This window comes from Myotis myotis, unplaced genomic scaffold (genome assembly GCF_014108235.1).
Source record: "Myotis myotis isolate mMyoMyo1 unplaced genomic scaffold, mMyoMyo1.p scaffold_m19_p_16, whole genome shotgun sequence".
Classification (NCBI taxonomy): Eukaryota; Metazoa; Chordata; class Mammalia; order Chiroptera; family Vespertilionidae; genus Myotis; species Myotis myotis.
The window spans coordinates 7,679,317-7,704,481 of NW_023416320.1; the positions used below are offsets into that span (position 1 = coordinate 7,679,317).

Here is a 25,165-nt window from a genome sequence, read left to right on the forward strand (position 1 = left end):
CAGATTGCACTAAGTGCAGCTCTGTTATTTCTTATATTATTGTGTATATTATAACACATAATATTCTCTAAAGCAGAACACTTCAGAGCAAAGGTGGAAAGGACAGGAGAATGCTAATCTAAATTTGTTCTCTGGTATAGTAAGAAGAGCAAATTCTGAAGTCAAACTGCTTAAGGTTTAAGCCCACTGTCACTATTAGTAATTATACTTAAAAAGGGCTTTTCCTGAACATTATCATAGATCCAGCACCGATCTTTAGAGAGCCAATTTTCCCATTTCTTCCATATCCAGAAAGTCTAAATTACCTGGTATATAGAACATGAAGAGGTCAACCACCTTTCTCTCTAAAGGACCACAGAAAATAATAACAGATTTTGTGGGCTACATGGTCTATGTTCCTCTATCCCAACTAAGAGCAGCCATAAAGAATACATTTTTAAAAATCAAGCCCTAACTGGTTTGGCTCAGTGGATAGAGCGTCGGCCTGCGGACTAAAGGGTCCCAGGTTCAATTCCGGTCAAGGGCATGTACCTTGGTTGCAGGCGCATCCCCAGTGGGGAGTGTGCAGGAGGCAGCTGATTGATGTTTCTAACTCTGTATCCCTCTCCCTTCCTCTCTGAAAAAAATCAATAAAATATATATTTTTTTAAAAAAATCAAAATGGTCCTGACCAGTTTTGCTCAGTGGGTAGAGCATTAGCCAGCAGACTGAAGGGTTCCAGGTTCAATTCCAGTCAAGGGCACATCATTGATGTTTCTCTCTCTCCCTTCCTCTGAAATCAATAAAGATATTTTTTAAAATAATTTGAAAAATAAAAATGGCTGTGCTGTAATAAAACTTTATTTTTTAAAGAACAGGCAAACTGGGCCATAGCTTGCCAATTCCTAATTGAGAGAGCTGTGTTTTCATATCTGCCTTCAGAATTTAAAATTGAGCAAAATATTTTCAAAATACAACTTTTAGGTAAATTCGACCCAGTACTTTTGTTTTCATCTGACTCTCCTCTAAGCATTTGCTTACTACTTTATATTCATGCATCTCTCCCCTTAAACAACTTACATTTTTATGATTCCAGCATTTAGTGCTATAAACAAACTAAATAAATTTAGTATTACAGTACATATAAAGTTTTGTGTGACGTACAGTTAATGATGCTACCCAAGTTAGCTAACATCTGTGTAGCACTTTAGATATCCCAGGGTTTCTCAACCTGAACACTATACAGAGTTGGAGCCAGACAACTTGGTGGTGGAGGGGGTAGTAGTGGCCTGTGCTTGTAAAGATGTTGAGCAGCATCACTAGTCATTACTAACAAGAGACTAGTAACACACACACACACCCAGTTCTGACAGTTAACAGTGTCACCAGACATTGCCGAATGTCCCCTAGGAGGTATAATCACTCTCAGAAAGGTTTGAAACAAGATGACCCAAGTGATAATAGTAAGGACTTGATGCTAAGTGATGAATTTTGTTTATCAACTCATTCCATTTAAAACACACTATTTTTAAAGTTTAATATTTCAGTTGCCTTGTTGAAATATCCTTGTTTTTGCTATCCCTTTGATCATTCTCATTCAAATACCTGTTTTGAAACCCAAGAATTGTTTAACCTAAACTTATTTTGACATTCATAATATACTGAGACTATACTTTTTACTGAAAGTATTTTATGTTATTGAAGTACTGGTATCCTACTGGAATGATTAATTTCACATTTTTATTCAAAAAAATAACAAGCAAAAAATCTTTTGACTGTTCTTTACCTTAAAATACAGTAATTCATAGGGAATTTTCATTACTAAAAATTATTACTTAGATTTTTCTGAAATACTTGTCCTATGTACCATTCTCTGTAAGGGCACATTTAAGATACCAAGCATGTAAAAATATTTTTAAGTTAGAATTCTTTAAAATGTGCTTTTTAACAGGTACCCACTTGTCGACTACGAAAGGATCAACAAGCAGACGATGATGAGGAAGAGGATGAAGACTTAGATGTAACAGAAGAAGAAAATTAATTTTCTTAAACTTCACATTTCCATTTTTATCGTAAATGCCTTGGAATCCAGAATTACTAAATTGTAAAACTTTATACTGGCTTGATACAATCAAACTTCAAAATGAAATCCTTCTAGTAATGTAAAATAAATTTATGTTGACAAAAAATGGAGGCTTTAAAAAACATTACACACCAGTCATTTCAACATCCTGTCAAGTGGTATGTGATCATTTTGTATAGGTTCCTTTTTTTTTTTAAGACTATGTATTTTAAAAGTATTTCATATTAATGCACTATATATTACCTAGTTGAGGTTGCAATAGTAAATAGGTGACAAAAAAGAAAAATATTTAACAATTCCACTGGCTTCTCTTAGGTTAAGACACAAATTCCATTCCATTAAGCCTTAATCAAAAAGACATCTTCTTTTTTTCACTTTTACTAAAACCTGAAATTCCTTCATTTAATACATAAATTTACTTTTCAACAAGAGTATAGTCACTCTTGATTAAAAGTAATGGAAGTCTAGGGTATCAGTGTTTTACAACTATACACACAGTATATATTTCAGCTTTTTTATAAAGTAAGCCACATTCAGCCTGATTCTGGTTTTACAGCAAAACTATCATACTAAAGTTGTGGTACTACAACTTCCAGGAACCTGTAATTTGGTGAAATGTTGCCTATGAAAGCATGGAAAACCATAAGTCATTAAACATTCTATGAAAAATGCTACCAAATTACCATCTAATAAAATTGTTTTAATATTTCACTTATTCCTGAAAAATTAAAACAGTTTAATCAGAGCCTTTCAGTAATGCTGCTGCTTTTGTTTCTTTGGATAGGACATTGTACTTTATTTCATGGGTCCCAGTCCAACATATAAAAACTATGAAATTTATAGTCATTTGGGAAAACTACAGAAAAATAAAGACTTTCTAGAAAGCTTTTTTGACTGTTATTCATGGTTCTGTTCTTAACAAAGCACTGCTTCCTGAGAATAGTCCTATGTGGTAAAGTTACTTAAGAACTGTAAAATATTCAACACATTTTAAAATCCTAAATTGATATTAAGAAATTGAGGATATTATTGCATTTTTATGTCCCAGTATTTAATCTTGGTGTTGCACTTGAGGAAAAAAACAGTGTTGTAGTATTTATCTTGCTGCTTACAATAGCAAGTCACTTTCTCTTGAGCATCAGTTGCCCTTTCTGTAAAGTCAAAACAGTGTCTGATATATAAAGCAATTAGCAAATGATTCTGATATAAAATGTATGCTTTGCTTACCTCAAAGAAATATTCTGAGGACAAAAGGATACTATAGATGATAATACCTTTCATCAATGTAAAATTAAGTTTCTTTTAGACCAAATAGAGATTGGCAAACTTTTTCTTTAAAGGCTAGATGGTAAATTTTTTATATTCATGGGCCAAGAGACAAAAATCAACCATTTAAAATGTAACAATCTTTAAAAATGTTAAAACCTCTTTTAGCCTTCTTGTAAAAAAGGAAACAACCACCTCAACAAGTTACATAGCCTACTTCTTATCTCCAAAACAGGTTTTAGGTTCTTAGGTTACTGGGATTAAATGATATAGTTAACACATATATAACTACAGATCATACATATATATTACCTAATGCAGCTCAATAAATGATAGCTAACATTTAATACAAACATGGAGGTGACAGAGTCACTCCTTAATAGATGATATACAGACTAAGAACCACTGCTCTTGACCATGTTCTCAGTAATTGATAAAAGTCGACTCCTAAAAAGATTACCCAACTACTGGTTATGGGATTGGTTACTTCCTATATGTAACTGGTATTTTTCACATTAAGAGAAAGTAAACAAAACTGGCTATGAGATGATAATTACTGAAGCTGGATGATGGGGATATGAGGATTTAGCATATTATTCTTTTATGTGTTTGAAATTTGGTGGTTTGCTGGTAAGCTGGCTCTCTAGAATAGAAAGCACCCCGATTTGTTTCATTTGCCAATTTCCATGTTGTAAAACTCCATGGCTAATTTCAATCATTAACATATCACTGGAGGCAGAGCTGGGAAAGATGGGAAAAAATGGCTCCCAACCAATAGAAGACAGCTTTGTATAATAAACTTTTTAAAAAATTTTTTAAATATATTAAACTGATAGATTATGGAATAAAATTATTCATATCAATTCATTAATCTTACATTTGTAATCTAAATACAAAGCTTATGTTTACATCTCGCCAGGTGACTCCGTTGTTTGGAGCATCCTGAACACCAAAATGGTTATGGGTTTGATCCCGGGTAGGCACACTTATGGGAGGCAACTGATCTCTCTCACACTGATGTTTCTCCCTCTCTCCCCCCACTAAAATTAATAAACATACCCTCCGGTAAGGATTTTTTTTTAAAGCTTATGTTTACTATTGTTGGCCTCAGCTACCACTATCACACCACCCCAGCCTACTTTCAGCAGTTCCACATTGTGATATTTCACTTTTTAAGCTTCATTTTAGCTTTTGGTATGTATTTAGTATGTTTTTGTCTCCCATACATTCCTTAGGAATGCTGGTCAAATGAACCATCTATATAATCTTTTAGCACTTAAAAATATCTATTTTGTTCATTGTGCTTGGTTTGGGTATTAGTTTATCATTTTCCTAGCTACTTAAAAGCTTACTAATTTAAGGAGTCATACTGATGTGCTTTTTTTTTTAAAACAAATTTACCAGTTTACTCATTCTAGCAGCAAGCAGGATATTCACTATTAAAAAAACAAAACACAAAGTTGGCTTCCTTTGACTTTAAATCACTGAAGATGAATCCAAAATACTTAGAGTACTAACTGACGAAATATATTCTACTTCTGCAATACCCTATTACTAAATAACTACAGTATATAAACTCAAATTTTATACTTATTTGCTCAATGTGGATAATCTCTGGATCACAGAATTAAAAAAATTAACTTCCTTTTATGTAACTATAAAAGCCCACAATCAAATTTAGTTTGGTAAAATGAACAATTTAAATAAGCCAATATGTAATGTTAGTATACAAGAGAAACCCTCGATATATAAAAACTTTTAAAGTTACTTTGTTTATTAACAATGTTTGAGAATACTAATTTTTATTTTTAACGCTATTTTTAAAACAATGGAAGTAAGAAAATAGGGCTCATGCTTGAAAATATTTTTAGCATCGTCTTACTAAAATTTAAAGTACCATTTAACAAAGTTAGCAGGCAAAAGTGTTAAGAACATGAACTGAAGTCAGCAGTGAGTCTGTTCTAACTGGCTCCATGATTTACTAGCTATGATTTAAAGTATTATTTAACCTCTCCAAACTTCATTATCTCATTTGTGAAGCAGGGGTAAATAATACTCATGATTCTTATCATACCGAGATCGTGCATGTAAAGCACTTATATTTCCTAGCACACAGTAAGTGCCCAGTATTTTTTAGCCATTATTATTATGGGTATAGAAAAATCAAATCCAGTATTTGCAAAAATGTCTACACTAAATATTGAATATCAAAGTCAAAATTCAATCTCATAAGTCTCATTATATTTAGTAAGTCTTTTGATACAAAGTTTTGAATTTTAAAAAATGAGAACCTAAGAGTAAATAGAAGTTATATGGATCATCAGAAAATTCTTCCTAGAAACACAAACTATATCCATTTATCCGTTGTTCCCAGCAGAAGCCTGAAAGTCTCCTTGAATCTACAATTACTTTTTGTCTTTTAAGTATTTTGAGTTAAATTATCAGTTTGTTTGATGAGATGTTGAAGAAATCATAGAACTATACATAACACTCTGAACTAACATAAATATTTAATGTAGCTGCTGAAAAACTTCACAAAAGAAGCTGTAATTCTTTTCACCTTTTATACAAATACAAGTTAATTAGTTGGTCTCTCCAGTTTTAATTTTTTTTATTTTTATAAAACTTTTCAAGTTATGAACATAGAAACTAAGAATCTCCTAACTTTTTTACATAAGTAAATTTCAAGTTCACAGTATGTTCATTTTGAAGTATTGATAATGGGAAGCTTAACAGTAATATCTCAGACAAGAAAGAGGGCATTAATTCTGCAGGCAGTCCCCATGAAAATGTTAAACCTGAACAACCAGTTACTGACCATTTCCTTATACATTTTTAGTAAAAGATGCAGACTACAGAATGCAAACAAAAGTGAATATAAAATGTATCTTATTCAAATACAGCTCTACTTCATACAGGTCTTGAGGTTTACCCAGGATAGCAACAAAAAAACTAATGCATTCAAGGAATTAGTCCTCTTCCCTACTGCCAATCAACAACCAAAAAAACAAAAGAAAACCATATAATTTTAATTAGAAAAAAAACGACAATTTGCAAGCAAAAGAAAACCAGACTTACATTCTACTACTTACATTTGTTCTAGTCACAGGTCAATTTTAAAAGGTTTCATTAGATAATTAAAATAAACACTTTTAAAAAACATGAAAGCATTTTACTGCATCAATACTGGGAAGAGGTAACTCCGACTTCGAAAGTGCTCGCTAGAGCAAAATTAACCGAACCTTGCGCGGGCCAACTGGCCTATCATTTAAATCTTTAATAGCAGCCATGGCTTCATTATAGTTTATCATAGCAACAATGGCTTCCCCTGTAGGTAATCCTTGCTCAGTATACTGTATCCTAACTGAATCAGGTATAATTCTGTAACCATGGAAAAAGTCTAGAATTTCATTAACATTAGCTTTAAATGGAAGATTCATTATCTTAATAGGTGTTATTCTACCTGAACTACAATTTAACTTTGGATCAGGCATAAATCTCCCCTCAGGAAAACTTCCCACGTTACGCTTTCCAAAATCAAATTTGCCACCTTCTGGGCGACCAAAATTCACAAAAGGGCGATGACTTCTAAAATCATCGGGTGGGCTCCGGAACTCATCCCCCGGCGGCCTGAAATGGTCCAGAAGTCTCAAGTCCTCCTCCGGAGCCTCCCCGCGCTCTTCCTCCGGGAGCCGCCTGAAGTCCTCATCAGCAGGGCGTCTGAAATCTTCCTCCTGGGGGCTCCGGAAGTGCTCCTCACGGGAGTGCCTAAGGTCTTCATCCGGAAGGCGCCGGAAGTCTTCATCCCGGGGGCGCCGGAAGTCTTCATCCCGGGGGCGCCGGAAGTCTTCATCCCGCGGGCGCCTGAAATCCTCCTCCATGGGGTGCCTGAAGTGATCCGGGGGCGGCCTCCGGAAAGGCTCCTGCCGTCGGAAGTGCTCCTGGGGCGGCCTCCGGAAGTGCTCCTGGGGCCGCCGGTGTTCCAGGGGCGGCAGCCGCCGCAAGTCCTCCTCAGGAGAACACCGGAAATCCTCCTCGGGAGTCCGCCTGAAGTCTTCCTCCCTGAGCCGCCTGAAATCCTCCTCCGGGGGCCGCCTGAGGTCCTCCCTGGGTCGGCGCCTCCACTCCCCCTGGGGAAGCCGCCTGAAGTCAGCCTCGGGGGGTCGTCTCCAATCCTCCTCCGGGGGGCCCCTCCAATCCTTCTCCAGTGGCCGCCTGAACTCGCCCTGGGGAGGTCGCCTCCGGTCTTCCTCCGAGGGCCACCTCCAGTCCTCGGGGGATCGTCTCAAGTCCCTCCTGGGAGGACTGAAATCGTCCTCTGGTGGCCGCCTCCAGTCCTCCTCCCTGGGGTGACGTAAGCCCTCTTCCCGATGGTACCTGAAATCCTCCCAGCGGCGTCTCAAGTCCTCCTCGGGAGGCCTCCGGAAATGTCCCTCTCGCCGGTGCCTGAGGTCCTCTGGGGAGCGCCTGAGGTCTTCTGGAGGGCACCGCTCAGGGCGCTGGAAATCCCCCTGGGCATGCTTGAAATTGTCCGGCTGCCTCACGTCTTCCTGCTGATGCCTAAAGTTTACAGAATGGCCCCTTGTGTATCCTGGTGGGTCATTTGAGTCAAATGAATGGGCAGGGTCTTCTCTATCACGTGACTGTGAATGGTCTTGCCTTCTCTTACTGGAAAAATTTACACCAAACTCCTGCATTTGTGCTTCAGATATGAGTCTTAACAATACCTCCGTCCCCAAGAATCTTCGACGATTTAGACGTTCGGCTTTCATGGCCTGTTCTTCTGATTTGAATTTCACCAATGCTTCTCCCAGACCAACTCCTTTGTCATCATAAAGCAAGTAAATGTCATCCTCAGCAAGAGAGAAGTCTGCAAAGAACTTCTGCACTTCAGCTTTTGTAACATCAAATGGAAAATTTCTTATATATATGCACAGTTTCTGGCCAGAGTAGCCTTCTTGAGAGTATTTTTGTGAAACACGTCCAAGCTTCTCTTTCTCTATTGATGCTGGTCTTTTCTTTTCATAACATTCAATGAACTTCAACATTTGTTTTCTAGAAATTGGATCAACAAGAACTGGACGATATTGTAAAACAGTCTTATGTAAACCCAGAGCACTGTTATAGTCTTTCAGAGTCTTGAACATCACAAAGGCATATCTTGTTCTTCTTTCATCTTTATATAAAAACCTAATCTGTTCATTAGTCAGATCAGTATCTCTAAAGAAATTCCTTAAATCTCTTTTGTTAATACTTAGGGACAGGTTTTTTAAGTGAACGTAAAACCCGAGAGGGGAACGAGAACGTGTTCTTCTGGGAGATTTTGAATGAGATCGTTTTCGAAAATGTCTATCAGTGATTTCTCTTGGTGGAGAATGTTCTTCAGTTCTCACAGGAATGTCACCCTCCTTAACTGAACTACCACCAAAATCAATCCACTGTTGTTCTGAGCCTTGCATTACTTCTATAAATCTGGAACCCATATAACTTCTATGACATTTAAGACCTCCTGAAGCATCAATACATGAAGCAAATTTTACCATGGCATGACCATTATTTCGGCCATCATCATGTTTTAAGAAAATTACTCCATCCACACACAAACCAGAAAAAAAGACACGTACATCATCTTCATTTACTACGTAAGGCAAACCTCGTAGAAACAAGTAAGGATTCACAGCCTTCAATGGCCGTGTCTTTCTTGGCCTTAAATCACCATGTCCTGTACCATTAGCATGAAACCCAGCATCTTGATTCATCGGAGAGCCATATCCAGAATTACTTGCTTCTTCTTTAACATCTTCAACAAAATTACTTAAGCAGCCAACCCTTGATGCCCCAGATCCTGGCCGCTCTCTTCCTGTGTGATCAGTTCTTTTCATTTCTAGAATCTTCTGCATTTCTGCCTTACTGCTAAGAAAGAGCTCTACAGATGAATCCTTGATAAACCCTCCAGAACGACTTACGGCACGTCTTGCATCTTCATCTGTTGCAAAAATAATAAAAGCCTCCCCCTTTTCCCCTCCAATTATATGCACTCCTCCATCAGGAATAGTCAATCCCGTGAAAAAGTGACGAACATCCACAGGCCCAGCAATAAAAGGAAGCCCCAGTAAACGGATGACTACAGCCATGCTGAGCTCAAATCACAGCAATAATGACCTGCAGACAAAAAGGTACACATAATAGCAAGTCTTATTTTTGAAGTACCTTATCCCACACTAAGCTTAATAATTACTTGGTTCCTACCTTCTTCAGCATATATAAATGAAAACAAAATACAAGTTAACAAAAATATTGACTGCATCCAATTTTTAAAAAAGGAATAAACTTCCTCCTATCTAAACATCTAAATAAACCAACTACTTCAAAGATACATTTTCATATCACCTATCCTATATAGTATGAACAATAAAAGTATCAAATCTTCTTGTAAGTCTGCCAAGTGCTGCTCCACACCAAGACCAAACTATTTTCAAACTCACTAAGAAACATATCTTCTATTGACACATAAGAAAGAACTTTGTGGTTTAAAGAATTTTACCACAAGGAATTTTACATATTTACAAAGCCATCTATGGTCAGTATATAATTTTTGCTCATAAGTTGCTTACCACTAGTGCATCACTGGCCAGACATAAAGTACAGAAGGCATGGATACCTAAGATGTATTATTTTACTTTTACTTTTTTTTGTCAAGCCTCTGTAAAAAGCCTTAAGCTCTGAATATCTTACCTTTTTATTATTTCTTGGAGACCTGTTAATTCTGTAAAAGCAACTTAACTGTGGAAAGAAAATGAAATATAATTAATCCCAGGACCCTGTAACTGATCTTAAACAACGCCAGATTAGGATAGTCACTTCAGAATGACCTACTTAAAAAGTGAAGGAACCACAACTATGGACATTACAAGATGACCTTTTTTATTCCAAGAGGAAATGAATCATCCTTTAGCAAAAAGGAGGTACACGTTCAGAATAGACATCTGCAAGTTACTTAAAAACAAAAGACTTTCATAAACTAAACTTGAGATGGTACAAGGAAAGGCATGATGAAAATGTTATATATTTTAATTGGAGTGTAGGTTACATGGGTGTATAAATTTATTAAGACTAAATGAATTCTATCATTAAAGTCTGTGCATTTCACTGTATATAAATTTTACATTCACTTAAAAAAAAAAAAACTGCTCCACAAGTAAAATGACAATTTAAAAACACCAGAAAATTCCCAAAAACTTTCAGTCTCTTCCAACCATGAAAAGACCCAACACCTAACTTATGTCTGACTCTCTTGCAATTCTCCTCCCTTTCAAAACATAAGACCAAATCAAATTTTTAAAAAACCATTCAAAATGACAAAATAAATTAATAAAACACTAACATTTCAAATTCAAACACTAATTTTTAAAGCAAAATCCAAACAATGGCTATCATTTGGATACAATGCTAAGTTCTACATACACAGCTCACACTTCCAAACATGGAACAAAATATAATTAAGGCAAATAGTAAAATATCCCTAAAATCAAAAATCTCAACTACTACCACTCCCTATCTTAAACTCAACTACTACTCCTTAAACTCCTAAAAGAATTACTATTAATTCACTTCAAGCCATAACCCAGCGGTTCTCAACTTGTGGGTCGAGACCCCTTTGGGGGTCGAACAACCCTTTCACAGGGGTCGCCTAAGACCATCGGAAAACACATATATAATTACAAATTGTTTTTGTGATTAATCATATGCTTTAATTATGTTCAATTTTTAACAATGAAATTGGGGGTCACCACAACATGAGGAACTGTATTAACATTGTTTGCGGGTAGTTTTTATCGCGCGCTAACAGGTGGCGCGGGCCATTTTTGCTAATTTTTTGCGCAAATGGCAACGTTCAGTAAAATTATGATAACTTTAGTTTACGTATTTATACGTTACCTGCATTCTACCACTAATCTATAAAAAACGTATCCCGCGTCTATAAAATACGTGTCCTGCGCTCTACTACCAGTCAACGTAAAACGTATGAATACGTTTCCCGCATACAATGTGTTAAAGGGTTGCGGCATTAGTAAGGTTGAGAACTACTGCCCTAACAGGTTTGGCTCAGTGGATAGAGCGTCAGCCTGCAGACTAAAGGGTTCTGAGTTTGATTCCAGTCAAGGGCTTGTACCTTGGTTGTGGGCACATCCCCAGTGGGGAGTGTGCAGGAGGCAGCTGATCAATGTTTCTCTCTCATCAATGTTTCTAACTCTCTATCCCTCTCCCTTCCTCTCTGTAAAAAATCAATAAAATATATTTAAAAAAATAAAATTCACCTCAAGCCAAACAGAAAAATGTTCAGATAATCTCCTTAAGCTATGTCCTGAGTACTAAGAAGAAACACAAATGACAATGTAGGAAAGTAAAAATATAATAAAAATACATTAATTTGGAATGTTTGGGAACTATCAGTATTAACTACTGAAAAATCCCAACTTAGTGTTTCTTTAAGGAAATTCACATCTAATACTTTGAGATACCCAAAGTAGTCTTTCCAAATAAGTTTTTATGACCTGCTAATAATTATAAATTTGTTCTTAATGGGCAAATAAATGTTGTTTTAATTCGGTACTTACAGTTAAGTACTACTCTTCCACAAAGTAGGATCTGAAGATGACTTTAAGGTCTACAAAGTTTATTTTCTTTTGAAAAGGGTCCATTGGTTAAAAAAACTATTAGCTAAACTAAAAAAGTTATCAAGAAATTATTTGGCACAGTCTACATCTTAATGATATTATCAATGTCAAATTGGTATTAAAAATATTGTGATTTACTATTAGAATATTTGCATGGTAGGTATATGGAAATCTCTGTACCTTCTATTCAATACTGCTGTGAACTTAAAAAAACACTGCTCTAAAAAAATATGTATTTAAAAGAAAAATCTGCACAGTATCAAAAAAAATCAAGTACAGCCTAATTTATTCAATATACCAACATCCACACCAGCAATTTAACAAAAACTATAAATGGCTTCTGGAATAGTTGTTTCCATTCAAGTTCTGAGACTCCTTCTTATGCAAACTGAGTTAGCTCCTTTTTTACTTTTAAAATATTTTAGAAAGCAGTGTAAGTACACATCATTTGTCCTTGCCAAATTTTTATTATTTTATTTTTTAAAAGATTTATCCTGAGAACATAAATAAATCTACAAGAAAAGTTGGGGATGTTTTAATGAGTAATTATATGTCAAATTCAAAAGATTTCTAGTAATATATCCCAATTTAAAAACAATTATTTTAACTAAGTAGTTAAAATGAGTGCAAATTTTATAAATTCAATTTAAGCAGACTATATAAAAATTGTTTCAATTTGTCACAATTAAATATAACAAATGCTTAAACTTTTTTGCCTTGAGATACTTGGGCAGTGGCCGGCAAACTCACTGGTCAACAGAGCCAAATACCAACAGTACAACGAGTGAAATTTCTTTTGAGAGCCAAATTTCTTAAACTTAAACTATATGGGTAGGTACATTGTTATTAACTTAATTAGGGTGCTCCTAAGCTGGCCTTTGCTAAAAACGTCCTCAATCCGATTGAGGTACATTCGCTGAGGTCGACCCCTTCCAACTCTCCCATCCACACTCGTCTTGTATGCTTGTTTCACCTGTCTCCTTTCGTTCATCCTCTCTATATGTCCGAACCATCTCAACATACCTTTCTCAATCCTCGACACTACATCTTCTTTCACTCCACAACGTTCCCTAAAATTAACTTCATAAACTTTACTTAAAGTTTTAAGTCTTAGTTAAACTATAGGTACGTTGAATAAAACTTGATATCATACTTAATAACTATATTATTTATTGATAAAATTAAATTCCTTACAATTTACCTTACCATATCCATAAAATTGCATCATGACAATGACTGGCCCAGGACGAAGCCCACTTCTGCGCATGGGCCACTAAGTTTCAATTGTACTCTACGTGCGGGCGCGCCGCACGTGGTGTTTTGTGGAAGAGCCACACTCAAGGGGCCACAGAGCAGCATGTGGCTCCGGAGCAGCGGTTTGCCGACCACTGTACTAGGGTAATGTACCATTTCTCTCTCTATAATAACGTAAGAGACCACCAACTACCTAGTCAAGAGATCAGTTCTCAAAATAAGCACTTTTCCTGTAGTTGCCATGTAATTTCCCTAAGTAAATTTTGCAGAACTTCTATTCTTAGAACATCACACAAAAAAACAGAACACAAATACTCTAAAGCACATAAAGTTTTACTACTTCTGAATGCAATACAAGTACTTTTTGTAACTGCTGATCTAAAGACGGAGATAGGTTAGAACTTCTAACCTATGAAAAGAAGGAAATGGGTCCTTAAGAGCTCATTTAAGGGCAAGTCAGTGAAATTAATAAACTTATTATGCTGCTATTTTTAGCCAAAATTCATCCCCCTAATACCATTATCACTAAACAACAAGAAATGAGTATATTCTAATCAAGCCGGGGGGGCGGGGGGGGGTGGAGGGAGGGCTGGAGGAGGGCTACATTTAAAAAGGCACGATTTCAGATCCATTTGATTTTAACTAGTGAATAACGAGTCATTTTCCAAACGTGGTCAAGGAGAGAAAAATGCGACAGCTTCTTAAAGCCCAGAGTTACGATAAAGCACCTTCAAACTCTAAAGGCGTGAGTTTCCCCTGCAGAAAAGAACCTACCCCTTGTCCCCAATTATTCGTTATGATGACCTGCCTTTTATCCTTTAATAATGTAGATGGTTAAAACGGAAACCAAAGGCATGAAGGTACAGAGCCGGGGTCCCCAACAGGCACTGAAAATGAAGACGACTCCACGTGGCACGGGTTTTTCCCAAACACATCCATCCATCCCCAACCGGGGAGCAGCCGGGGGCGCAGCTTCCAGGGCCCCACGGCCTTTGTCCGGCTCCCGGGGGTCGGGGCTTCCTGCTTTCGCGCCAGGCCGGCGTCGCTCTGCACGATCCGATGCCGTCGGCGGAACCTTCGGACAAAACCAGCTTTCACGTTAACCTGGACCGCCCCACCTCCGTGCCTTTCCGTTACCGGGAGCCAAGGGCACACATTCCACCGGAACGCGCCGCGGGGCGCACCGCTCGCTCCCACGTCTAACGCTCCGGCCCCTTCTCCTGCGCCTAACGAGCCGGGCCTTCTTTCCGGCCAACACTGACTACGATGACAGAGCAAAGGGAGGGAAAAAAAAAAAATACCTAGGAAATCCGACGAAATCTTCACTTTAAAAGAAACCTGGGAAGCGCACACACAACAGCACGTGGAGGCTGACGGGAGAGCCGGTGTGGAGCAAGGGAAGAGGGTGCCCTAAGGGCAGAGCGGTGCCCGGCGCGGGCGGGCGCGGCGGCCGGCCCCGCCTTTCGCGGTTCTTCCGTCTCCGTGGCCGACCCCTCCCCACCCCCGACGCGCCCCCACGGTAACTGCCTTCGCGCTGGCAACAAGCACACACCGCTGCCGCCGAGCCGGACACACGGGCGGGGGGGTTGGGGGGGGGACGGGGAGGAGGAGGAGGGGGGACACTCCTCGTCGCGGCAGCCTTCCCAGAAGGGCCCCTCAGTGAACCTAGAAGAAGATGGCGCCCACTCACCCCTCCACTCCGGACAAACGGACGTACAGTTTGCCCATGCGCTCTCCCGGCGTCACCCACCGGCCCGGCGCCCCGACCAGGTTTGCGCACGCGCCGGGACGCTCACCCACTTCCTGTTGTCAAGGGGTGGGGGCGGCGCCAGCCCGAGCCCGCGCTTCGCGGAGCTTCTGCGCATGCGCAGATTCCAGCCAATCACGGGAAGGAGAGATTCCGAGCCAAAACTGGGAGGTTAATTTGTGGCTCTTCAGAAGCTTCGATAAAGAACTGCCTGAGTACAGCGCCCAAACGTTCCCGATTTCGAGGAGTTAAGGGGTGTAAAGGCAGAGAAAAGTTGGCGGTTTCTTTTTTTTTTTTCTTTACAGCGCTGCACAGTTATTTGTGTGGTGTAAACAACTTCCAAAAGGATCGTTGTAAACTCTTCAAAGGCCACAAAATGTTAGTGTTACTGCCTTTACATATTTCCCCAAGTGCAGTGCCAACACCCAGGTAGGCTTAATAAATGCATACTACATTCAACTTTATAGCCATTAATAACTTTATGCCTGCATTTGTTGATCGTGTTTTATGGTGTTTTGAAACCTGAGAACAAAGGCCAACCATGAAAAATGGGAAGTAAAAAGCACAGTTACGGGCATGTTCTGCAATGCCTGTTCTGTGATAGCTGGTGAACCACCTCGCATGTGATATTATTTTGTTATTTAAAAATCACAAAGCAGCCCACCATGTTCATAACTATATATGCATTTATCTGTTGATTCAAAAGGCTCACTAAGAAAGCAAACATCATATGTTTAAAGTTTACAGATGAGAAAGAAAAATTGAGTTTTCAATCCCTAGCTCACTGCAAAATACCCATTCTTTAATTTAGTGATATGATTGTGAGAAAGAAGAGGCAGTTTAACAAATGGACAATAGGTGGTTCCTGGAGTGAGAGTCACCATTTACTGACTTGGGCAAATTACTTATAGAAGTAAATACGTATCTGAGACTACATAAGTATAAGTGACTTTTTTCAAATGTCAAGGTGATCCAGGGACAAGCCCTTGGGAAGCTAGGCTCATTGAGTAGGTGGCATTGACATTGATTATTCCCCACAGTCCAGGGTTGGGTCCTGGCCTGGCAAGCTCAGGAACCTGAACTTAAAAGCTAACATTGTTTGAGGGTTTATTGTATGCCAGGCCCTGTGCAGTATTATCTCATTCTGTTCTTTCTTCCTTTCTTTCTTCCTTCCTTTCTATCTTTCCGTTTTTTTTGTGTTTTTTTTTAGCATAGTTAGGACCAAAAAGATAAAGTGGACCCTGCCAGTGCTTATCTTCAGCCCTTGCCTTTAAACAGGCTAATGAACACATGTGAAACACAAGCAAGTCTTGCTGTTCTAAGAGACAGTAAAAGGGATTTCCTCAGTATTTAAACATATTAATATAACCAGTTATATAAAGCTAAATATGAAACCAATCTCTGCCGCAACCTTCGCGACGGGGTTCAGGATCTGAAGGAGGGGCCGATGCACAAATTAAAATGCTATACAAGAAATATGAATCTAGAAGGCATTGGGAGCCAGGTGGAGCCTCTTTCTCAAAGAGACATACCAACTTCTAGCCTGGTCCACTTTTTATTTACTTGAATACACATTTGCCCTTCAGCAATGCATACAGGCAGATCAAAGGTAAAGTTTGGTAAACAGTAAAAGGATTATCAGGTTAGGAAATTGCCTTGAGCCATTGAACCCACAGCAGGGCAGTATTATGCTAATTTTCAGCCCTGCTGAATATCAAACTCCATTGGTCTTCCAATCTTTTCTTTTTGCATTAATATGCTAACTGCTATTGGCTTTAGCCTCCAGCAAATCTCCTACAGGTTTTGAGATGACATACTGTCTCTGTGAAAAGTTGAACTTTACTAATCAAGTCCAATCATTTTTAGAAGGGGTAAACAATGATAGCACTTGTTGAACCAAAATTACCATCAGAGTTCAAAAAGCTGATCATATTCATTTAACCCCAAAACTAATCTTATTTAAATCAGGACTGCCCAAAAGAAATGTCCTATCAGCTAGTTGTGGTCTAAATTCTGGTGCATGAGGTCAATTTAAATTTGTACACAAAGAAGAAGTCATGAGACATTTCTGTTTTGTAATAAATAAGGCAGAGGCCAACTATTACTCACTAGTAACTTTTTTTTGAGGTGTGAAAGAAAGGGGCCACATGCTGACCTGACAAGCTCAGGAGAGGCCTGCATGGCAGTTTTGCAGACCTAAAGTAGCCACACAGGATGGTCTGAAATTAAACCTTAACTAAAAGCAGTTATGGTGGGCAGTTACGTCCTAAGCCGATATCTTCACTGATAAGGTCAACCTTTACCGTAACTGAGCCGATCTGTCTTTTTGCATCTATGATAACATGTCCCTGGGATGTCTGGGTAACTTGTGACTTCCCTTTTTATGGAGCCCCTGGGGCACAACCAGGTGTGCTGGGTCCCAGGACAGATACCACAGATTCCTTCATCATCATGTTAATTGTTCCTGCACCCACCTAAGTATGTGTCCATCATTTTACTTTTTATCCTATCACAGAGGTTTCCCCTGCTTCGCTTAATCCCACCTCCTTAAATCTGTCACCAATGAATTTCATGTATAAATACAGATGTAACCCTGCCATTCTCCGGAGCACTATCTCGATTCCTTGAGGTTCTGCTTCCTGGCATATGTCGACAGTTTGGCTCAAATAAACTCACAAAAATTCTTTACAGGTTTCAATGGTTTTTTACGTTAACAGAGGTAAGCTATCAAGTCTGCCCTTTCTGCACTATTCCTGATGCCAGCAAAGATCATTTTTATTCCAGGGATGCAAGTCTTGGAATTCTCCAAATACTCCATCAGTGTATCCCCTCCCCAGGTGATGCCTTTGTTCTTGTTGACATCCATGTAAGAAAATCCAGGAGCCTGACCTGTCTTTCACTCAAATAGACCTTGGAGATTTGGCCCAGTCTTGTGCTTGCCTCCTCTTTCCACAGCATGGCACTGGGCACACTGCTGAACAAAAAACTTCTGGCCCTTCTCAACATCACCCTTTTTTAAATCACACTTCCATCTTGAAATACAGTTCCTGTTCGCGAGTCGGATGTCCCATTCTCTCTTCATTCTTACAACTGCTTGTGGGGATAGATTTTCTATTTTACAAATAAGGGAAACTGAGGCATAAAGGAGTGTATAGCTTGCCCGAGGTTACATAAATAGTACCAGCCCAGAAATGAATCCTGGTGATTTGCTTCCAGAGGACACTCCACTCACACCTCGAAAATATTGTGAGTTCTGTTCCAGACTACTGCAATAAAGGTAACACCTCAATAAAAAAGTCCCATGAATCTTTTGGTTTCCCAATGTATACAAAAGTTATATATAGTTTATACTATAGTTTATTAGGTGTGCAATAGCATTATGTTTAAGAAATAGTACACACCTTTATTAAAAATATTGTATTGCTAAAAATACTAACCATTAGCTGAGCCTTCAGGGAGTCGTAATCTTTTTGCTAGTGGAAGGTATGGATGAATTTTAAAAAGGCCACCTGCTAACCTGACTAGCTCAGGGAAGGCCTGCATGGCAGTTTTGCAAACTCAAAGACCTAAAGTAACCACAAAGGATGGTCTGAAATTTAAAATTTAACTAAAAGCGGTTTATAGTAGGTAGTCGTTTCCTAGGCCAGTATTTTCCCGGACAAAGATCAACTTCCATCTTTACTGAGCCTATTGTCTTTCTGCATCTAAGATAATATACCTGTGAAATGTCTGGGTAACTTACAACTTTCCTTTTTCAGGACGCAACAAATGGCACCAGGACAGAGACCACAAATTCCCTCATTGTTATTGTTATCATGTTAATCGTTGACAGTCAACTATCTTGTATCTATCTATGTAAAAGAAACATGTGTCCATCATCGCACTTCCTATCCAATCCCAGAGGTTTCCCCACTTTGCTTCTCCCAGTCCCTAATCCAGTGGTTCTCAGCCTTCTGGCCCTTTAAATACAGTTCCTCATGTTGTGACCCAACCATAAAATTATTTTTGTTGCTACTTCATAACTGTAATGTTGCTACTGTTATGAATCGTAATGTAAATACCTGATATGCAGGATGGTCTTAGGCGACCCCTGTGAAAGGGTCCGACCGCCAAAGGGGTTGCGACCCACAGGTTGAGAACCACTGCCCTAATCTATCACCAATGGATTTCATGTAACCCCACTTACGGCCCCTCCTTTGATGGTAATTTATAAAAACAAGGTAAAAACCCGCCATTCTCCAGAGCACTCTCCGTGGTCGGCAAACTGCGGCTCCAGAGCCACATGGGGCTCTTTGACCCCTTGCGTGTGGCTCTTCCACAAAATACCACGTGCGGGCGCGCACATACAATGCGATTGAAACTTCGTGGCCCATGCACAGAAGTTGGTATTTTGTGGAAGAGCCACACTCAAGGGGCCAAAGAACCACATGTGGCTCGAGAGCCACGGTTTGCCGAGCCGCAGTTTGCTGACCACTGCTACCAATACGTTGAGATTTTTGCTTCCCAGCAATTGTCGACAGTTTGGCTCAAATAAACTCACAAAAATTCTTTACAGGTTTGAATGTGGATTTTTGTTTGTTTGTTTGTTTGTTTGTTTGAAATATGTTTTTATTGATTTCAGAGAGGAAGGGAGAGGGAGAGAGAGACAGAAACATCAATGATGAGAAAGAACCACCTCCTCCGGCACGCCCCCCACTGGGGACTGAGCCCGCAACCCTGGCATGTGCCCCCAATCGAAATCGAACTCAGGACCTTTCAATCCGCAGGCTGATGCTCTATTCCTGAGCCAAACGGGCTAGGGTGAATGTGTGTTTTTAGTTTGTTTTATGTTAACAAAGGTCTTGCCTCTATGTTGATAGCTGCTGATGGGTCAGGGTGGTGGTTGCTGAAGGATGGGGTGTCGGTGGCAATTTCTTAAAACAACAATGAAGTTGGCCACATCAATTGGCTCCTCCTTTCATGTGTGATTTGTCTGTAGCATGGGATGCTGTTTTATAACATTTTACGCACCCTCTTTCCAAATTGGAGTCAGTCCTCTCAAAACTTAATGCTGCTTTATGAAATAAGCGTATGTCATATTCTAAGTCCTTTGTTGTCATTTCAACAATCTTCGCAGCATCTTCACCAGGAGTAGATCCCATCACAGGAAACCCCTTTCTTTGCTCTTCCATAAGCAGCATCTCCTTATGCATTAAAGTTTTTTCATGAGATGCAGCAATTCAGTCACACCTTCAGGCTCCACTTCTAATTCCAGTTTTCTTCCTGTTTCCATCACATCTGCAGGTACTTCCTCCACTAAACTCTTGAACCCCTCAAAGTCATCCATGAGGGTTGGGATCAATCTCTCCCAAACTTCTTTTTTTTTTAAAATATATTTTATCGATTTTTTACAGAGAGGAAGGGAGAGAGATAGAGAGTTAGAAACATCAATCAGCTGCCTCCTGCACATCCCCCTCTGGGGAAGTGCCCACAACCCAGGCACACGCCCTTGACCAGAATCGAACCCGGGACCTTTCAGTCCGCAGGCCGACGCTCCATCCACTGAGCCAAACCGGTTTCAGCCTCTCCCAAACTTCTTATAATGTTGATATTTTGACCTCTTCCCATGAATCATAAATGTTCTTAATAGCATCTAGAATGGTAAATCTTTCCAGAAGGTTTTCAATTTACTTTGCCCGGATCCATTAGAGGAATCACTACCTATGGCAGCTATATATAGCCTTGCAAAATGTATTTCTTAAATAAATAATACCTGCTAAGCACAAAAAGCAAAGTGCAATAAAATGAGGTATGCCTGTCCTCTGTTACAAAGGGAGGGGATTCTGTCCTCTGAGGCAGACTCCCTTTAAAAAGTATACAAAGGAGCTCTCTTGGGTCCTCACTTCTAAGATAACCAAGAAAAGGAGGAACAATGGTTGTGCCAAAAAAGGCGGTGGCCATGTGCAGCTTATTCACTGCACCAGCTGCGCCCAGGGACGAGGTCATTAAGAAGTTTGTCATTTGAACCCTGGTGGGTGTGGCTCAGTTGGTTGGGCATCATCCTGTGCACAGAAAGGTTACCGGTTCCATTCCCAGTCAGGGCACATGCCCAGGTGTCAGGCTCGATTTCCACCAATGGGGAGCGTGCAGGAGACAGCCTATCAATGTTTTATCTCACATTGATATTTCTCTCTGTCTTTCCCTCTCCCACTCTTTCTAAAATGAATGGCCGAGACCGGTTTGGCTCAGTGGATAGAGCATCGGCCTGCGGACTGAAAGGTCCCAGGTTCGATTCCGGTCAAGGGCATGTACCTTGGTTGCGGGCACATCCCCAGTGGGGAGTGTGCAGGAGGCAGCTGGTCGATGTTTCTCTCTCATCGATGTTTCTAACTCTCTATCTCTCTCCTTTCCTCTCTGTAAAAACTCAATAAAATATATTTTAAAAAATAAAAATAAAATAAAATGAATGGAAAAATACCTTCGGGTGAGGATTAACAAGAAAAGACAGGGCATAAAAGTCCCCCCCCGCCCCCCTCAGCTGGCGGGGCCCTGATTGGGCCGGTTGGCTGCTGCAGTGCATGTCATAGTGACCAGTTGTTCTGGTTGCTTGGCTTTTATATATATACTAGAGGCCCAGTGCACAAAATTTGTGCACTGGGGGGGGGGGGTGTCACTCAGCCCAGCCTGCACCGCCTCCAATCTGGGACCCCTTGAGGAATGTCTGACTGCCTGTTTAGGCCCAATCCCATGCCCAATCCCTGTGGGATCGGGCCTAAACAGGCAGTCGGACATCCCTCTCACAATCCAGGACTGCTGGCTCCCAACTGCTTACTGCCTGCCTGATTACCCCTAACCACTTCTGCCGGCCATCCTGATCACCTCCTAACCACTCCCCTGCCAGCCTGAACAATGCCTAACTGTTCCCCTGCTGGCCCAATCGCCCCCAAGTGCCCTCCCCTGCTGGCCCGGTTGCCCCTAACTGCCCTCCTCTGCTGGCCCAGTCGCCTCTAACTGCCCTCCCCTGCTGGCCTGATCGCCCACAACTGCCCTCCCCCGCAGGCCATCTTGTGGCCACATGGGGGCAGCCATCTTGTGTGTTGGAGCAACAGTCAATTTGCATACTGGTCGTGACTAATTAGCATATCTGGTCGTGACCAATTTGCATATTACCCTTTATTAGTATAGATAGACTATTTGGCAATTCTGATACCAAAATACAATGGAAATAAGTGTTTGATAAGAATGAAGCTAATAGGGTGGGAGGGAATAGCAAAAAAAACTTTGCAAGCAGGAGGCAGATGAGAAGGTGATCATTTCTTTCATGAATCCCAAAAGGTTGAATCCGAAATTGACAGTAGGGAAACTAAAAGGCAACTTGATATGCACCAAATAAGTTGTTAAAGATGTGGGAGTCCTCAATAGCTTCTCCTGGGGAAAGAGATGAAAACAGAGTTCATTGAACATCAATTTATAAAGCACTAAAGACATGCATTTAAGACTTCCTTCCCACCAAGAAACCAGCTAGAGTAGAAAATTGAAAGCTTATTCTCCAGAGGAAGTATGACTAGGGGACAACTGATACAGATGAGATCAGTGGGTCTATATATAAAAGAAGGACATTATGTGAATGATAAAACTGAATGATGAAACTCACACCCTATTTCCCCACTAAACCTGGCAGCAGCCAGGCTTACATCCTCCAGGGAGAGGATTCTTTCTGGGGAATTTGATGAGCACAACAGTGGGGTGAGGAGGAGGAAAAAATACTGACATGGGAAATGCCCTGTGACCAGCCCAGGCAAATCACAGCACACACTGTAGTCCAGTCAAGAAACCCCCAACTATTCTTGTAGAGACCAACATAGTGGTTAAGAACATAAATGCCTGAGGCAACAGAAGCAAAAATAAACAAGTGGGACTACATCCAACTAAAAAGCTGCACAGCAAAGGAAACCATCAACAAAAATAAAAAGGCAACCTATGGAATGGGAGAAAATCTTTTCAAATCATGTATCTGACTGATCAGGGGTTAATATCCAAAATATCTACACAAGCCAGACAACTGAATAGCAAAAACACAATCTGATTTAAAAATGGGCAAACAATGTAAATAGTCATTTCTCAAGAACAAAAACATACACATGGCCAACAGGTACCTGAAAAGGTGCTCGATATCACTAATCATCAGGGAAATGCAAATCAAAACCAGAGTGAGATATTATGTCACACCCGATAGCATGGTTATTATAGAAAAGATGAGAAATGACAAGTGTTAGAGAAGATGTAAAGAAAAGGGAATCTTTGTGCACTGTTGGTGGCAATGTAAATTGGTGCAGCCACTATGGAATATATTACAGAGATTTCTCAGTGGACTAATGGACTGCAAGTAGCCTGATGGTATATCAGACCCAACTCCAACATGGAACAGAAACTCTGGACTCTATGTTTCTAGCCTTATTGAAGAGATGTAATTCCATGGGAATAATGCTTTCTACCATATCATATCTTCCCATGGAGGCCTCCAGAAATGCTTATTCCAGCAGCACTCCAAGAATCCCACTCCCACTAGCAATGGAGAAAGACCACCCACGCTTTTCTCCAATAACATAACTACCACATGGTCCAGCAATTCCAGTTCTGAGTATTTATCGAAGAAAATGAAACACTAACTTAAAAAGAAATACGCACTCCCATGTTTTCTGTAGCATTATTTACAATAGACAAGATATGGAAACAACTTAAGTGCCCATCAATGAATAGTGGACAAAGATGTAATATATATATATATAATTTAGCCATTAAAAAAATGAAATCTTGCCATTTGCAACAACCTGGATGGACCTTGAGGGCATAAACTAAGTGAAATAAATCAGCCAGAGAAACACCAATACCAGACAATCTCACTTATATGTAGAATCTTTAAAAAAAAAGAAAAAGAAATGAACCAACCAACCAAACAAACAAAAATCCAGGCTCATTGATAAAACAGATTAGTGGTTGCAAAAGGCAGGGGGTGGAAGGTAGGCAAAATGGGTGAAGGGTGTCAAAAGGTACAAACTTCCAGTCATAAAATAAATAAGTCATGGGGCTGTAATGTATAGCATAGTGACTATCCTAAATAATAAAAGGCTAATATGCCAATTGCCCAAACAGTGGAACAATCGGTTGCTATGACACGCACTGACCACCAGGGGGAAGATGCTGAACGCTGGAGCTGCCCCCTGGTGGTCAGTGCGCTCCCACAGTCAGAAGCTGGGCTCACAGCTGGCGAGCACAGCAGCGGTGGTGGGAGCCTCTCCCACCTCTGTGGCAGCACTAAGGATGTCCGACTGAGGACTTAGGCCCGCTCCCCCGAGGGCTCCCCTAAGGGCTCCTGGACTGTGAGAGGGCGCAGGCTGGGCTGAGGGACTCTCCCCTCCCCCAGTGCATGAATTTCATGCACCGGGCCTCTAGTAGTTAATAATACTGTCCTGAATATTTGAAGGCTGCTAAGACAATAGATTCTAAAAATGCTCTTCACAAGTGTTAATGTAAAAACATTCAAATCTGTAAAGAAATTTTTTATGGTTTATTTGAGCCAAACTGTTGACAATTGCCAGGAAGCAGAATCTCAACGGATTGGGATAATGCTCTGGAGAATGGCAGTTTTTTATCTTGTTTTATACATTACAATCTAAGGAGGAGATTGGTGATAGATTAGGGAGGTGGAGAAAGAAAGGGGGTGGGGGAGAACCTCTGGGATTGGATAAAAAGTAAAATGATGGACACATACTTCTATTTTTCTAACATACTTCTTTTACTAAGGTGGGTGCAGGATAGTTAACAGTCAACAATTAACATGATAACAATAACAATGAAGGAATTTATGGTCTCTGTCCTGGTGGGGAGACAATAAGCTCAATTAAGGTAAAGATTGACCTTTATCAGGGAAGATACTGGTCTAGGACATGACTATCCACTGTAAACTGCTTTTAGTTAAAGTTTTAATTTCAGACCATTGTTTGTGTTTACTTTAGGTCTTTGAGATTGCAAAACAGCCATGCAGGCTTCCCTGAACTAGTCAGGTTATCATGTGGCCTTCCCCTCCCTCCCCGCCCCGCGCCCTCCGCACCCCCCCCCTCCGCCCCATCCACATAAGAAAAAGAAATTTTGTAATTATGTATGGTTGTATGGTTATGG

The 25,165-nt window shown here is 40.1% G+C and overlaps 2 protein-coding genes across 14 annotated transcripts in view; one reads left to right on the top strand and one right to left on the bottom strand.

Annotated features, from left to right (window-relative positions):
* Nucleotides 1-2,946, top strand: part of CIBAR1 (CBY1 interacting BAR domain containing 1) — a 22,584-nt gene extending 19,638 nt beyond the window's left edge. Inside the window, exon 9 of the mRNA XM_036337702.1 lies at nt 1,931-2,946. Coding sequence (XP_036193595.1) covers nt 1,931-2,020 — 90 coding nt within the window. The 3' untranslated portion in view covers nt 2,021-2,946. The remainder of the gene's footprint in view (nt 1-1,930) is intronic.
* RBM12B (RNA binding motif protein 12B) overlaps nt 1-15,068 on the bottom strand; it is a 33,389-nt gene extending 18,321 nt beyond the window's left edge. The window contains exons 1-4 of one of the 13 annotated variants that reach the window (XM_036337691.1): nt 14,951-15,068; nt 14,069-14,335; nt 10,064-10,111; nt 2,247-9,490 (exon numbers count right to left, since the gene is read on the bottom strand). In XM_036337691.1, coding sequence (XP_036193584.1) covers nt 6,550-9,462 — 2,913 coding nt within the window. In that variant the 5' untranslated portion in view covers nt 9,463-9,490; nt 10,064-10,111; nt 14,069-14,335; nt 14,951-15,068 and the 3' untranslated portion in view covers nt 2,247-6,549. The other 12 variants (XM_036337698.1, XM_036337696.1, XM_036337692.1 and 9 more) reach the window with 12 other exon arrangements.
* Between the last annotated feature and the right edge of the window lie 10,097 nt (nt 15,069-25,165).